Below are 16,493 nucleotides of genomic sequence, written 5' to 3'. Positions count from 1 at the left end.
ATTTCTGCATCTGGTAACTGCTGCCAAAACCCTAATTCCTCTGTTCTGGAAACACCCATCCCTCCCATAACAACACGAGTTGTATGCCCGTGTACAGCATATGAGGATTATGGAATCTATGTCAGCCTCACTACACTCTAGAACACAGCACTTCGATAAGGTATGGTCTAGTTGGGACGATGTCAGGGACAACCTCCAATAGTTACTGTAAACTATACTTCTTCTCATGTAAGAGACAACCTTGGTATTGATGTTATATATATTTCTTTCTCTTTATGACCCATGGGTTATTAGGTTTTGGTTATCATTGGTTAGTTGATACATACATTTATAAGTGATATGTCTCCTTGGATTTTATGTCATGTATACAACTATATATAAAAGACACAAGGAAAGAGAGAAATTGCATTAGCAATTTAATAGGATGCTAGAATTGTCACAATTAATATGCATGGACTTTCTATCTGCAAAGAATGTAACTGTATTGGATCCGAACTCTGCCTTTTGTATATAGCCATGTGAAATTCTTTATATACACGCTGTATACGACTTTATTGATTGCAATGTATGTAATCAATGTTTCTTTTTTCTTTATTTTTGTATTTGTTAATAATAAAAGTTGGAAAAAAAAATAATAATTGGCACATTATGCTAAGCCACCTAATACATGCTAGCAATATGTGTTGAAAACTTTGCACCTTTTTAACAATTTGGTAAAAGCTTTGTAAAAATGTGCACAAATTATCAATACACTTATTTTTGATGAATAATACCAGCCAATTACCAGGGCATAAGAATGAGAAAAAACAGAATGATAGAGAAATTAAAAATGGCAAATAACAAATGTCGCCATTGACTACTTCATTTAGATTTGCTTACAGTCTTTTCCCAAACAATTCAATACAATAAATTCAGACTGTGCGAGTTGGACACGAGAGTACTATAAGGATATTTGTAAGGGAAGTTTTGAGAAAATAAAAATAGAAACAAAATTAGAAAGCTATTTGTATGTTTTATAAGAAGGTTGTTCTCACTACAACTATTAAACCATCTAATAATTCACAAAAACGTAAAGTAACAATGCTAATATATGTTGTGATAAACTATTATGTTGTGCTTTAAACAAATTTAAAACACCATACTTGCTTATAGTTTAGATATTCTATGCTTACTTGATTTGGAGAGAGCTACATTATCTGCTTAGTTACCCAATGAGTAAGTTACCTCACAGTCTTCAAACATTGTTTTAATTATATTGTTTTAATCGAATCCCTTCCTTGGTTGAACCTGATGGACAAGTGTCTTTTTTCAACTGTATAAACTATGAAACTATATTTAAAATAAAACATGCTGTGAAGTTGAGTGATTTAGCAATTTATTGTGCTTCTGCATTTTTAGTTGACCAAATGGGTGGCAATGTATGACACATTAAGAAGGGTCCTTGAGGACTGAAGAATTAAGTAAATTAATTGTACCGTTCTAATAAAGTAACTAAAATTGTCACTAACTGTGTTGTACTATAAATTTCTCCCATGATGTCCTTATAGCAAAGTCTGTACGTTTTGCTACCACTAGTATTTCTGCCTAACATACATGCGGAATTCATCATGAAATAGCCATCACAATACTGAATGAATATGTAAATCTTCACATTAGATGATGTTTCATACAGTTATTTCTAATTATTATAATGATGATATAATGAGATAGTGTTTGCCAACTTGAAAATCTTAAATCATCCGAGGTAGGTTTACACATGATAATTTGCATCCCAGAGAGCTAATGTCCTCATTACACAATGATAAATGCTATAACCTGACATTATCAGTCAAATCTTTGAAAAATTGCTGTGTGTAAACATGCCCCAAGAATGTGAGGACCAATAAACAAAGGAAAGATTATCTGAGACAATCTGATAATTAACTTCAACAACTATTTAGGAAATGAAGTGTATTCTTTTCTTAGCTGGAGGTGATTTGCTAATGCAGTTCTAAAGTCACTCCATCAAATACAAGTGTTTATGTCTACTGTACCGTCATTAGCAAAGTGACCTAAAGCAAAGTAAAAACATTCAGAATGTAAGATATTATCTAGTATACTAAAATTCAGGTTATATGATTAAACCCTGAATAACACTTTAAGAAAATGAGTCTCTGTATGGATCTGTCACCACTTCTTCCAGGTGTTTTTAGTATTTACTAATGTTAAAAAAATCAATGATATTGTTCTGTTCTAATGTCTCCTAAGTAACTGGAAAAACATTATAAACTGGGTGTTATCAGTTGGGGGCTTTTCTGGGACACACTCACATTGTCCAATCAATGCACACAGTTTGAGACTGCTCACTCAGCAGATTTTGACAAAAATTTTCCAGAAGAAAAGCTGCTAAATAAAAATGTCTAGTCACCAGTCGGTGTTTGATGTTAATCACTTAGCAGTACCCAATTAACTTTTATAAATTCCAGCTGTTTTGAAATATCTACAGCACCATAGACCCAAGGTCTATATATGCCCATATGTAATGTCTAATTTATTAGCTCCTTCTAGGTCATGCACATGCAATTCAAGCCAGACCAATGTTGTCAGTAAGAAGGTGTTGTTTTTGGAAATGATAATCCTATCTGAGATAAGTATAAGAATTTTCATTTTTTACATTGAAGGTAGTATCCTGGGGAAAGTCCAAAGGATCCTGGGGAGATATTTTAAAATAAGTATAAAAATCCTGATATTTAAAGGGAATGTCTTATTGTGTTCTTTGTAACCTATAAAATATGTCATAAATAGACCCCTACCTATCTCACGAACCTCAAGTCTCCTTTGAATGAAGTGGTGGTCAGACTGTTCTCTATTCAGGTCATTGGGAACACAAGTACTGTTTTCTGTACTTTTCTGTAGCATATATGAAAATACCCATACCTTGGGGGAAAAAAAACTATGGTTGGGTGCCTTGTAGATTTTTATGCCTATTGAAGTTTCTGCACACACACATTTTTCCTGTGGTCACTCGAAGGATAACAACCACCACACTTTCTACATGTAGTAGATGGTTGTTAACACATATTAGAAAATACCTGATTCTAATGTCTACAAATGTGTAAATTGGATGTATACAACATATATTGTATATCTTGACTATAGAAACTGCAAAGCCTAGAAGGAATTGCAAGGCATCCCAATAGTAGGATGCGTGCAAGAGAGATCCTGTACTGTATATAGAATTTGAAAGGTGATGAGAGATAAAGCAATACATTTGTCAGTAGTTTTACAGGGTAGACTGTCAAGGGAGACTTTTGGAGATTAGGTTTGACCTGTAACTTGGCACAACAAAATCAGTGGGATTTCAATGCGTGAGTCACACACATTAGTCAGACTAGTTAACAAATGAATCACTGTCTCAACACACTATATAGGAAGGTTACTATTTTAAATTATTTACATTTTAAATAATTTTCAATATGCCAACACGGTTTAGTTTAATTGATTTATTAATCATTAAAATCATCAAAAATCTATAACTTTTTCATTTCTCCATGTGCAGAGCTCTGCTTAACAAATTTTACTTCTAAGGGACGTTATTTATTAAGGGACGTTATTTATTATTCCATGCCATGTACTTTGAAGCTGAAAAAAATTCCAACTGTGGTGAAATTGTCGATAAAACGCATTTGCGTCACTTTCTTGTGGGCTCAGTTTTTATGACTTTCACTGTGCTCTCCAAATTATACATCTACTTTATTCTTTGGTTAAGTTAATCACGGTGATACCAAATTTATACAGGTTTTATTATATTTTAACACATTTTCAAAAATTAGAACAATATGTATGAAACAAAAAAACTAATTTACTAATTTACTACGTCTACTAATTTTCAACATCTACTGATGCAAATAGCTTTTTCATACTTGTACAGAGCTGTGTAAGATGTCACTTTTTGCAAGATGAGTTGATGTGCCACTTTTTGATCACTTTTTTAAAAAAAAAATTTTGTGATGTACAATGGCAAAAAAGTTGCGTTTCCGGGCACTGTTTTCCGTTATGGGGTTATAGAATAACACTTTTTATATTTTGATAGATGAAGCATTTTCAGACGCGGTGATACCTAACATGTTTGTGATTTTTTTACTGTTTATTTAGTTTTATATCAGTTGTAGGGATACTCGATTGATTTGAATTTTTATATTTTTTTTATTTACTACTGTATTGCAGTGTATGGCTTTTTTACACGTGATTTGTTACAACGTGCCACTGGATCTGCAGAAGCCATCCAGCCTCGGGTCTTACCCCTATGACGTCATGGGAAGTGAGGATCGTAAACAAGATGGCTGCGCCCACACCAACGTCTTTTAAATGCCGCCGTCTGTAATCAAAGAGTTAATACCAGTGGGTATTAGTGGTAGGTATTTGCTGCAATATGCAGCAATTATGACAAGGGCTCACCCTGTGAGCCTTCTTCATACAGCATTAGCAGCTCTGCGCCATACTATTACGATGCGAAATGATGGCTATGATATATTATTTTTAGTATTCCCTCGTGTGAGGTATAACATGTAACAGTTTTGTGTATATATATGTAATGAGTGTATATAGAGGTATAACATGTAATAGATGTTTATATAGGTGTTATATGTGTGTATATACAGGTATAACGTGTAATAGCTATATATATTGGTGTAATATGTGATATATGTGTGTATACACAGGCATACCATGTAATAGGTGTATATATAGGAGTATATATAGATGTAATAACTTGTTATGGATGGATGTATCCATGACAAGGTCTGGCAATAGCTTTATTTTGTGTGTGTTTTTTTCATGTCACCTTAAAGGGGTTTTACCACAAATCAGGTTAGACCCTATCCCCAGGATAGGGCCTAACTTTCTGATCGGTGAGGGTCTCAGTGATGAGACCCGCACAGATCACAAAAACGAGGGGTCTGATGGGGTCCCGGGTACCTCAGTCAGATCCTTCATTGATCTGGGAGAGCAATCCATCTCTATTGAGCGCGTCGCTCTGCAATTTCCTTCAGCTCCATTGAGATGTATGGAGCATGCGCGGCCGTCTCTTCCATTAATCTCCCGGAGTGACAAGGGGTTCGACCGAGATAACTCATCATTGAGACCCCCAACGATGGATAGGGCCTAACTTTGATTTGTGGGAAACGTGGAAAAAATTAAAAAGTTATAGATTTTTACCCAGAGCCATAGTTCTGATATCTAATTGAAGAAGAGAATTTTATCATTCAAACAGCATTCAAACATTCAAACTTATGGTTTGTGAGCTACAGAACTGGAGATAGCCTGATACTATCTCAAATAACTTGTGCTACATTTATGAAGGGTTTTACATATTTTAGGCACTTTTTTGTTTTTGTTTGTGTAACACTTTTCCAATATAATTTACATATCAATTCCTTACGGTTTTATAGATCTTTCTCAATGTATGAGAACCTGCATTGTTAATTTCCAGTAGATAGAAATCTGTCCATGGTCATGTGATTCTGGGAAAATATGCAATGTTTTCCAGGATGGGATAAGGAAAACCAAGCCTCTTTTAGCTACCTCGTAATTCAACTCCCTTGACATCAACCATGACCTACAAGAAGCCTTATGACATGATCAAGGATTAAAACCAAACCAGTTTATCTATTCCAGAAGGAACAGACTCCCAACTGTAGACAGAAATGTTTCAACCTGATTGGGTCTCCTCAGTACAGTACAGTACAAGAGATCCAATCAGGTCGAAATAGGTGATTAAATTAATCAAGCTCTCTGATGTGTGAGGCAAAGAGGACTCACATTAAATCAGCACCCCAAAGGGAACAGAAGGATACTACTATGTCCATGTTGTTGTTCCTGAGTTATGCTGAATGTGGATTTCCATCACCTCATCACCGGGGGGTGAAAATACAGAGTCAACTTCAGAATCATTGGACAGATGTTTAAGAAATATTTGCCACATATTTTTATTTTTTCAATTGTTTTTTGATATTTCTTTTAATTTTTTTTACCCATTTTAATCTTCAGCGATTACAGTGGCATCTGTCAATTAAAATGACTTGAATCATAGATTAAATCAATGTAATGTTCCCCGGGGAATCTGCAATAAAAATGGAGGTTAATTCCTGAATATTTATCTAGTGATTCAGCAGTCTTGCTACTTTTGTACAGTTTGCAGACCCTTAGTGCTTCTCCTTATTTATGATTCATCATGTTTCCTCCCCCTCCCTTTGTCCTATCTCTGTCATTGTGGGTGGACTGTGAGAAGAGAGGCACAGTGGATGCCGCCAAAAAGATAACTTAGAGCAGTGAGCAGATGTTACAGGTATGTACAGGCGGTCCCCTACTTAAGGACACCCGACTTACAGACAACCCATAGTTACAGACAACCCCTCTGACCTCTGGTGAAGTCTCTGGATGCTTTACTATAGTCCCAGGCTGCAATAATCAGTTGTAAGGTGTCTGTAATGAAGCTTTATTGATAATCCTTGCTCCCATTACAGCAAAAATTGTTTAAACTCCAATTGTCACTGGGGCCAAAACATTTTTTGTCTGGATCTACAATTATAAAGTATACAGTTTCGACTTACATACAAATTCAACTTAAGAACAAACCTCCGGACCCTATCTTGTACGTAACCCGGGGACTGCCTGTATATGCAGAGGGAAGCAAAGCTGATGACACAAAAAGCATAGAAGGGCAGCTAAAAGGCATGTGTAAAATAGGGGGTTATATGCTCATGAAAGTTATGTCCCTCCTAACAATGTGAAGGCCATATTTGTTTAGAAAACTTTAAACATCCATATAGAGATGTGTGGTTTTATCTTTTACTTCTATTTCAGTAAGCTGTGTCACAGGAGATTGTGATGCTGCAAGAGACTTCAGCTAAAGGCAGCCAAAAATTTCACAATCATAAATCTTTCTGCATAAACTGGTGGCCAGGGCTTCTTGGAACTGTGCTTATATACTCTTACAGGAGAAAAGAAAAACATAGTCAGCAAAGGAAGCTGCCAGAAACCTTTTGTTATATTTTTTGGTGTTTTTAAAGAGTCTGAGAGATTTCATAACCAAAAAGACATAAGCATAAGGTGATGGGCTAAAAGTTCACAATTTTGTAATGCTTAAATCGAACCTGTCACCAGATTTTACCTCATTAAACTCCTAGCCCCCTCAGGGTATGAAATGTTTCTATAATTCCTTTTCTATATGAAATCTCATCATTTAACTATTTAAAAAAAACTCATCCAAAGTCCTAAAAATGAACAGAGAAGAGTCATATTTGCCTGAGAAGAGTCGATTTCGGACACCACTATGTTCTGTAATACACAGAAACATGATTATTGCTCTATTAAAGATAAGAACCTTATCTTTCAGATGTCATCAGGCTTGTGGTTTTGTGATCTACAGAGCCAGAGATACAGGCAGATAAAGTAAATCTATCAAATTAAGCATGGATAAACCAGGGGCACTATCTCATAGTTCCAGGCACTTTTCAAATTATGCCAAGAAACCTGAAAGGCCACTGGGGCATTACCCAAAGCCCCTTGATGCTGCACATTAATAGATTGTTACACTGTCTCGCCCTGCCCCTCTGCTCCTGCTCGGCACTCCCCCTCCCTCTGCCTGTTGTAATCTCACTGCAGTGAAAATGCCCCCCCTCCCTCTGCGGACACACTGACCCCCTCCCTTCCTCTGCGGACACACTGACCCCCTCCCTTCCCCTGCAGACACACTGACCCCCTCCCTTCCTCTGCGGACACACTGACCCCCCATTGATCCGGGGGCACGAGTGGGCCCCTTCAGTACCCTGGGGCCCCGGCACATGCCCGGGTGCTGGCACCGGGCCTGCGCTCAGTAGCCTTTCGGGTTCATTAGCATTATTTTAAAAGTTCAAGAGGAGAAAATGGGTAAAATATATGAGAATATTATTATAGTTACAGTGCCTGGATCTATAGGTAAGTGTCCCTGGTTTATCCATGCTTGATTCTGATGGTAGATTTTCTTTAAAGACATAGTGCAGTTTGCCTCACTTGTGAGAAATCTATGCATAGGTGCAGTTTGCCTCAAGAGGGTGCAGGGTATGTCAGATTATTGAATACTGGTGCATGTTCTTTAATTATCTGGCCCTCCCTGCACTGCTCAGAAAGTTTTTGTTTTGTAGCTCACAGAACCGCAATACAGATAGAATTTTTAAGATGTTTCTATTTGCTATAGAATCGAACTTTCTGTCTGACTCATTTGTATTTGCTATAGAACACACGTGCAGCTGAAGTGACACTCCCCCCCTTGCAGTTTCTAAACTTGACTCATCTTCAGCAAATATTTCTACTCATTTTTCACTTCTTTTTTTAAAGGTAACGGGATGATATTCCAATGAAAAGAGGGAATACTAGAAAGGACACTTTATACCCTACCTGGGGGCGCTGTTACTTTAATGGGGTAAAGTCTGGTGACAGGTTTGCTTTAAAGGAAATGTACTTTCTTTGTCTAAGGCAATTGCGAGATACTTGTGGTGAACTGATAAATGTAGCGGCTTGAAACTTTTCCACTAGACCTGACATTGCAATTAAAACCATGCATCCCACACAAAGATAGCAGCCTATGAAGCAAAACAGGATCACCACGCCCCTTCAGAAGAATTCCAGGTATGAGCAGAGACCTCTCTACCTTGTTCCCTTCTTCACCATGTTGAATAAGGAAGGATTTATATTCTGTGGATTTTTGCTATACAGATGGTTAAATGAACATGTTATTCTCCCTTTCAGATTAAAAAAATGAATGCAACCACTCAGACACAACCTGTGGTCTCCAGCTGTTTCTGAACCACAACTCCAGATATTCTGAGCTAGCTTGAGAACTTCATGCTAGGATGTGTAAGAGCTTGTCTGATCACTGTGTGTGGGAAAGGAAGAATATTTCCACTGCATGAGCACAAAAATATGAAATATGGGTAAGAAGTTAAAGATTTCCAGTTGCAAAGAAGAAGAATCCAACACACTGAAGCTGAGGCAGGAAGCCATCTCCTGATAAAGCAATTGCACAAAAGACAGTTCTATTTCCATAACCATTTGTACAAGTTACATTTCATTGTTAGGAAAATGACATATTGTATCAATTATAGCTATGCAAATACTGGTAGAGCAAAACTTAAGAAAAGTGAAGTTATTAGATGCAAACCTCAGACTGGTGACATAGATACCCACCCTGGAACGAAATCCATTGATTTAACTGTCACCATACTGTGTTAGTTTACAAATATAATGGCCAGTTAGGATGTTCTTTCCATGCTTATTAAATTGTGTAGTATAAAAGAAAAGACAGAAATCCCACAATGCAAGGGACATGCCAGAATCCTTCACAGGCAACTTCTTAGGATGTACTCTCCAACTTTCTACATGTTATGAAATAGTAGAAACAGACAAAAAGGGTATTTAAAAGAGGATCTGTCGGGGGATTTGGGATACTAAACTACTCACAGGTCCTTATGCACCAGTGTTTTAGGGTCCCAAATCGCCCTTTATCGTCCCTCTATGAGCACTATAAGAAAAAAAACCTTTATACTTGCCCAGAGATGAGTCCGATGATGCGTATTGGACCCTTTTCTTGTGCTCCCTGTGCCTGTGCAGTTCTTTAAGGTAGTCAGAGCACTACAACCGGGCTTTATTACGTAAGTGCCGTAACTACTGCGTATGCACAGCGAGGCCGAAGTGAAGTAGGCTGGCATCACTGCACGACAGAGCAGGCAGAACTGGATCAAAGTAAGTATAAACATTTTTTATCTTAATAGCGCATAGGGACTTCCTGAAAGATGATTTTGAATACTAAACTTCTATTCCATGAGAACCTGTGGGAGGTTTAGTATCCCAAATTGCCCTGACAGGTCCTCTTTAAGTGAAACCAACAGTCTCTCCTACGTCCCCTGTATGCATGTGCAATATGCCATGGATAACATATTGTTTAATTTCCTTTTTTTTATAAGCTGTAACCAATATCTTCCGAATTATGCAAAATATGAAAAAGAATAAAATATCTCTCCCCATTTACCATGAATATCTTACCGTTAACCATGAATATACAATTGACAGCTGAATGTTAAATTATGTTCTATTTTCTTGATGTATCTTATTAATAGTTAATACATATATTCATATCATATTACCGTATGTTCTATAACAGGCAGGACAACAGAAAAGGCAAGTGTCATCCTACAAATTACTGCTCCATAGTTACTATATGGTTAGATATAACTGCTCAGCTACTCCTGCTCTACAACATACTAACTGTAGATTACACTGCAGTTTAACAGAAGATGTTCACTTTGATGTATCCTAGGAGCATTCATTGCATCTAACACATTAAATTCATTCATTAATTCATTTTTAGGTAAAAATTTGGCACAAGGCATTTCATGCCACTTAAACATAGAAGCACTAACCACTAGTGCAAGGCCTTGTCAGGCTGGATTTATGAATGGCGACTTCTAAGTCGCATGAAAAGTCACTTCAGTCCCCTCCTCATATATGTGAAGCAAATGTGACTTTTTATGCATTGTGTGAATGCACATTGACAATAGGTCCCAAGAAAGCGCAGAAGAACAAATCAGACAGATTTATTAAAGGGAAAATGCCACGGTAACAAATCTGATGGGCAGTGGAGAACAAAAGACAGGCTTAGCACTGTCCCAATGAGCCTGCAAAATGATAAATAGCCCCCGCTAACTTTCTCTGTATTAGCTTATGCCAATATGCTATACCCAACTACCTAATCCATTGAAAAGATTTTATTTTGCTCACTTCTTATCAATATAGGTACAAGAAAGAAATCCAGTGCAGCACAGTTAGCTGCGGGTGCAAAAGCCGTTGGCAAGGGGATCAGTAATACTGAACATATTCATATCAATATATACATATATTTAAATGCATGATCTTCTGATGGTTTTAAGATCTTTAACCACTTTAGGGGTTGACATAAAATATGTATTATCCTACAAAACGTATATATGGATCATGTGACAAAGTTTCACCATGGTATCAAGATGGAGACCAGCACATATATAATGTATCTAATTTTTTGTCTATGCTGGTTTTGGTTGGAAAATAAAAGGAGCAATTTTCAAGTCCGAGAACAATGGGACACATATGTTTCAGCAAATAATTATGGCATGTGTGTATAGAGGGTATTTAGGCTACAAGCAATGCATTGGTGCTTGGGGAAAAATATCACCTGCATAACGTGGCGTCATAGGATTTTATCATCGGCCGATTATCTGCTGCAATGCACAGGGCAGGCAGCAGCTCTGCTCACACTGGCACAGTACATCTCCACTATTGTTACTAGCAGGGTTTGCACTGAAATCTGAGCAGTTCCTCCATAGAAGTGGGGGAGGGCAGATTGCACAGTCCTGTGCCATGTGATAGCATCAATACCACGAAACAACGCACATTACAAAGGGAAATGCCATCTTACCGTGAGGGCTGAGAACTTCTGCGCATGGGTGACCGGTCCCACAAAGACGATCACAAGTAGAAAAAAGTAAGAAAGTAGCATCCTCCTCCTCCTCCTAGGTTATTGTGCAGAAGTGCCTGTAATAAGCGGGATCTGCCGGGGATCCTGCTGTCACTCTCCAGAGCAGCCTTCACCTAGTGACAGATGGAAGGGCTCGGGACTCCAGAGCTCAGCGCTGCCTCCCTCCGACTCTTATCTGATCCTTTCTATCTTCTCCCAGACTTGTCCACAAGATTTTAGGGAAGAGCCGGGATGGCTTCAGGCAAGAGGTGAATGTCTGCTGCCTCTCAGGAAAGGTGCTGCTCCAAGTCACTTGAAATGACCAGATGATGGCAAAGCCCCCTGTTCTGCTGAGTCCAGCCTTCACTCTTTCTCCTCCCAGACCTGCTGATTAATTAACCCCCTGACACTTTGGAATAAGAAAGGGAAAGATCACTAAGGGAAGCCGATCGCCTGAGCTAAGAGCTCCTTCTGCAGTCTGCCAAGTGTGCGCCATGGCCCGGCCCAGTATAGACGCAGCTAAGCGATACCGATGGTTCTGGACATGAATCAGTACTGCCAGCGGGCTTATAGGATGTTTGACAGTACATAGGACACTCAAACAACTGAACTGTATAAATGTGTGTTATATATCGCTACAAAGTGGCAGAAATAAGTGGAGTGCTGGAATAATGTGTAGGTCATTATCAGCAGAATTTGTATACAATTCTGCTTAAATCGTGTATATGATAGAAGCTTGTTAAATGTTATCCTAAGTAGCCTCAAAAAATGTTGTTCTTGCTTGATAATACTAAGTTTACATGAAAATACTATACAGTATACTTTTTTTTTAGATTCTGGACACATTTCCCCAGACCAACCACACAGGTATGATGTGAACTCACTGCTTCATATCAATTATTAAAGGGGTTTGCCCCTGAAAGAAAGTTCTCCGATTGTTATCCCCTAGTGATGTTTACACAATAAAGATCATTGTAACCCCCTTACTTTACAATTTTATTCAGTTCTATTGCTGTTTTAGCATATAACAATTACGTGATGGTCAGTGTAAAATTCCACAGTGTGAATGGGGACTTTCTAAGCAGGCACTTCATGAGTCCTCTGTGATATGGAGTGATGTGTGCTGACAATGTACTTGGATTATCTGGGTCCAGGTTTATCTGCATTTTTATTTAGCTTCTAAACATTCTACTAGTCTCGCTCCACTTCCCCTTAAAAAAAATTAAACATATCTGTACACTCACAAATGTTTATATAATCACAGACATTTATACACATTTATGCACTCATATAAACATTTATAAATGTGTGTTATTTTGTTGTAAATGCTTTCTTTTCACATTACTACAACATATCCACGAGCATGAGGAAAGGGTGAACAGAGTGCCGACCAACTGCATTGCATATAAACATTTACAAAGTTGTACATAAAGTATAAACACACATACAGTACGTACATACAAAGTATATACACAACATATTATTACAGTTATAGTACATACACACATACAGTACCATACATAGATATACAGCATATATGTACACATATTGGGGCTTATTTACTAAGGGTCGCGGATCACACTTTCGTCGGACTGTTCACCGGTTTCGGGATTTGTGCAGCATTGACAGGTATTTAACAGGGGTTTGCGCTGAGTGGGGAAGCTACACATGCAGGATATCGGGCACACGATCTTTGTGAATCGCACCAGAGTGCATGATCGCCGGACAATGCACTTTCAGGGAACTCCAAGCAACGGGTATGTAAATGTGCCCCACTGTATATAGTGTAGACATCACATATACACACATATAGAGCATATATTTCTACACTTGTATATCCCAGTAGCTGCTCAGCACATGGGGAAGGTAGATGGCAAGAAGTTGGGATGATAGATTCCGAGTCTTGCCATTCTGCTTCCTCCTCTTTGAGGCACATGTATCAGAGTTTGGCCTCTCTGAGGTGAATTTTAGAGACTTTTTGCGGCTAGTTTTTGCACCTTATGTACGATCCTGTCTTTTTACTTGTGATACATGTTCAGTTTTTCCTATCCTGGCAGGTGCAAATTTTTGCTTCTTTTTGAGACTTTTGTTGCAAATGTCTCATATCCACATGGACACAAGCCACATAAGGGCGTTATATGCAGGAGAGGATACAAGCCATGTTAGGGGGTTATATGCAGGAGAGGATACAAGCCACATAAGGGGGTTATATGCAGGAGTGGACACTACTGTTAATTTGGGATTTAACATGTTTAATTTTTAATAGATTTTGAAACTAATTACAAGAGCTGTGAGGTGATTTGCCTTATCCCATTACTTTTAACATTTGAATGAAACGCATAGTAAACGCAATGTTAACACATGCATTAACGCAGCGTTTATATTCGGTTTGTAAACACAAATGTTAACAGTAATGAAATAAAGCAAATCAGCTATCATCAGCTGTTGTAATTAGTTTCAAAATGCATTTAAAATGCAAAAATTTAATTTCAAAAAATTTTGACGAAAGAGGTTACTGTGCAAAATGTTAAACAGTTAAAGCATGTGAAATAATTCCAATTTACATGTTACAATAGGGTCCATGAAAAAAAAAACTTCCTTTGCACCTGCCCTGGACCAGGTGCAGATTTGCGCCTAAAAAAGTCGCAAAAAAGGTGAAAAGTCGCACGGAACATCTAGAAAGTTAAGATACATGAGGCACACTGCAAAAGGTGCAGACCAAGGTGCACTTGAAGAGCGCCAACAAAAGTCGCAAAAAAAGTTGCTACAACGCGAAAAGTCGCATGGTCATCATGAAACTATGATACATGTGCCCCTTTGTGTATGTTTTTTGCTTTAAATGTCCACATGAGGTGATAAAAAACACTGGGGGACAGGGCTGCGGCCAAACATCAGTGCAAGGTAAGAGCATTTATTGTTTTATTCTCTGCCACTACTTGGAGCACACTTTTAGAGGGGGCAATTTAGAATTATAGACGTTTTCGGGGATTGCCCCAGGGATTGCAATCACGCCGGGCTTCACGCGACACAAATCGGGGGCAGGCAGTCGGACGATCTGACAGCTTCCGCTCCCTGTCGGCCTGCATCAAACCCCTGCCAGGCCGGCCAGCACCAATTTCCAGTGCTCTGTCTGGCACCATGCTCCCGGCCGCCGGCCGACAATGTCCTGCTGACCCCCACTCCCCTCATACTTTCGCTCTTGCCCATACCTCCGCAGCCGCTCCCAGCTCCCCCTCCACTGCCGTCTCAACCCCGCTCCGCTCACGTCTCCCCCCCCCCCCCCAGGCTCTTGGCTCTCCGCTCCCGGCTTTCCCCGCCCCTGCTCAAGCGCCAGGCTCCATTCCTGCTCAATCTGCCCCCCCCCTTGCGCTCCCGGCTCTCGACCTACCTGCTCTCGGCTCTGCGCTCCTGGCTCCCCCTCCACTCCCATATCATCCCGGCTCCACTAACGCCCCCCCCTCCAGGTTCTGGGATCCCTCCTCCCCCCACCCCCGCTCAAGCTCCAGACTCCCTTCCTCCTCCCTCCGCTCCCGGCTTTTGACCTACCCGCTCCCGGCTCCCTCACCACGCCACCACCGCTGCAGGACAAGGTACTGAACTTTCCAAGAACACAACTGAGAGGTAAGGTTACTTTATCTTTGCATATATATATATATATGTATATATATATATATATATATATATATGGATATGAAGAAAATGTGCAGCACTCCATTTGTGGTCAAAAAATATAAAGTGGTCCTTTTATTCCATCACATATAACAATTGCTATTGTTGTAATGTGTATATATATGTAATATGTGTGTATATATGTATATGTGTGTTTGTATATGTGTATATATGTATGTGTGTTTATATATGTGTATATATGTATATGTATATGTATGTGTGTGTATATATGTATATATATATATATATATGTATGTGTGTATATATGTGTATATATGTATGTGTGTGTGTATATATGTATCTGTGTGTATATATGTGTATATATGTATATGTGTGTGTATATGTGAATATATGTTTGTGTGTGTATATGCTGTATGTATATGCATCATTTGTGATATTTATCAGGGCTTCTATTTTGTACTACATGGCGGTACTCTGTATGCATTTTAAACTACTTGGTGGTACGCTGTATCTATTTTATACTACTTGGTGGCACACTGGATGCATTTTATACTACATGGTGATATGCTGTATGCATTTTATATTACATGGTGATACGCTGCATACATATTATACTACATGGCAGTATTCTGTATGCATTTTATACTACATGGTGATACGCTGTATGCCTTTTATACTACATGGCGGCACGCTGTATGCATTTTATAGTACATGGTGATATGCTGTATGCATTTTATACTACTTGGTGGCACGCTGGATGCATTTTATACTACATGGCAATATTCTATGTGCATTTTATGCTACATGGTGATACGCTGTATGTATTTTATACTACATGGCGGCACGCTGTATGCATTTTATACTACATGGCGGCACGCTTTATGCATTTTATTCTACATCACGATACGCTGTATGCATTTTATACTACATGGCTGTATGTATTTTATACTACATGGTGGCACTCTGTATGCATTTTATACTACATGGCGGTGTGCTGTATGCATTTTATTCAGCCATGATTAAGAGCGGTCTGCCCGCTTGAAACATGTTGGCCATGTAACACTCTGGAATTTTAACAATTATGCCCTAATAAAAGTGTGGATTATCTTGGATGAAGCTGGACACGGAATCCTTTTTTCCTACGTCTGTTAACCTGTTGCAGCCCTTGCAGTGGGGCAGTCCGTGCTTCATTGGATTCTCCTGTTTGGCGTGAGGTGAGCTGGACTCTTTCAACTTTTATGCATTTTATTCTACATCATGATACGCTGTATGCATTTTATACAACATGGCGGCACGCTGTATACATTTTATACTGCATGGTGGCACGCTGTATGCATTTTCCATTGTTTTATTTTTA

General features: G+C 38.7%; 1 protein-coding gene and 1 long non-coding RNA gene across 3 annotated transcripts in view; one reads left to right on the top strand and one right to left on the bottom strand.

Moving 5' to 3' along the window:
• The window catches only part of SMOC2 (SPARC related modular calcium binding 2), a 172,812-nt gene extending 160,825 nt beyond the window's left edge, over nt 1-11,987 (bottom strand). Inside the window, exon 1 of one of the 2 annotated variants that reach the window (XM_072141169.1) lies at nt 11,468-11,987. In XM_072141169.1, the coding sequence (XP_071997270.1) occupies nt 11,468-11,548 (81 nt within the window). In that variant the 5' untranslated portion in view covers nt 11,549-11,987. The remainder of the gene's footprint in view (nt 1-11,467) is intronic. The other variant, XM_072141170.1, reaches the window with a different exon arrangement.
• Nucleotides 94-9,978, top strand: LOC140120491 (uncharacterized). Its single transcript, XR_011853822.1, has 3 exons — nt 94-160; nt 4,207-4,393; nt 8,767-9,978. It is a non-coding gene; the product is annotated as an uncharacterized lncRNA (long non-coding RNA).
• Nucleotides 11,988-16,493: the final 4,506 nt, after the last annotated feature.

The sequence above is a fragment of the Engystomops pustulosus genome, chromosome 3 (genome assembly GCF_040894005.1).
Source record: "Engystomops pustulosus chromosome 3, aEngPut4.maternal, whole genome shotgun sequence".
Lineage (NCBI taxonomy): Eukaryota > Metazoa > Chordata > Amphibia > Anura > Leptodactylidae > Engystomops > Engystomops pustulosus.
This window is presented reverse-complemented; position numbering and strand designations above follow the sequence as displayed.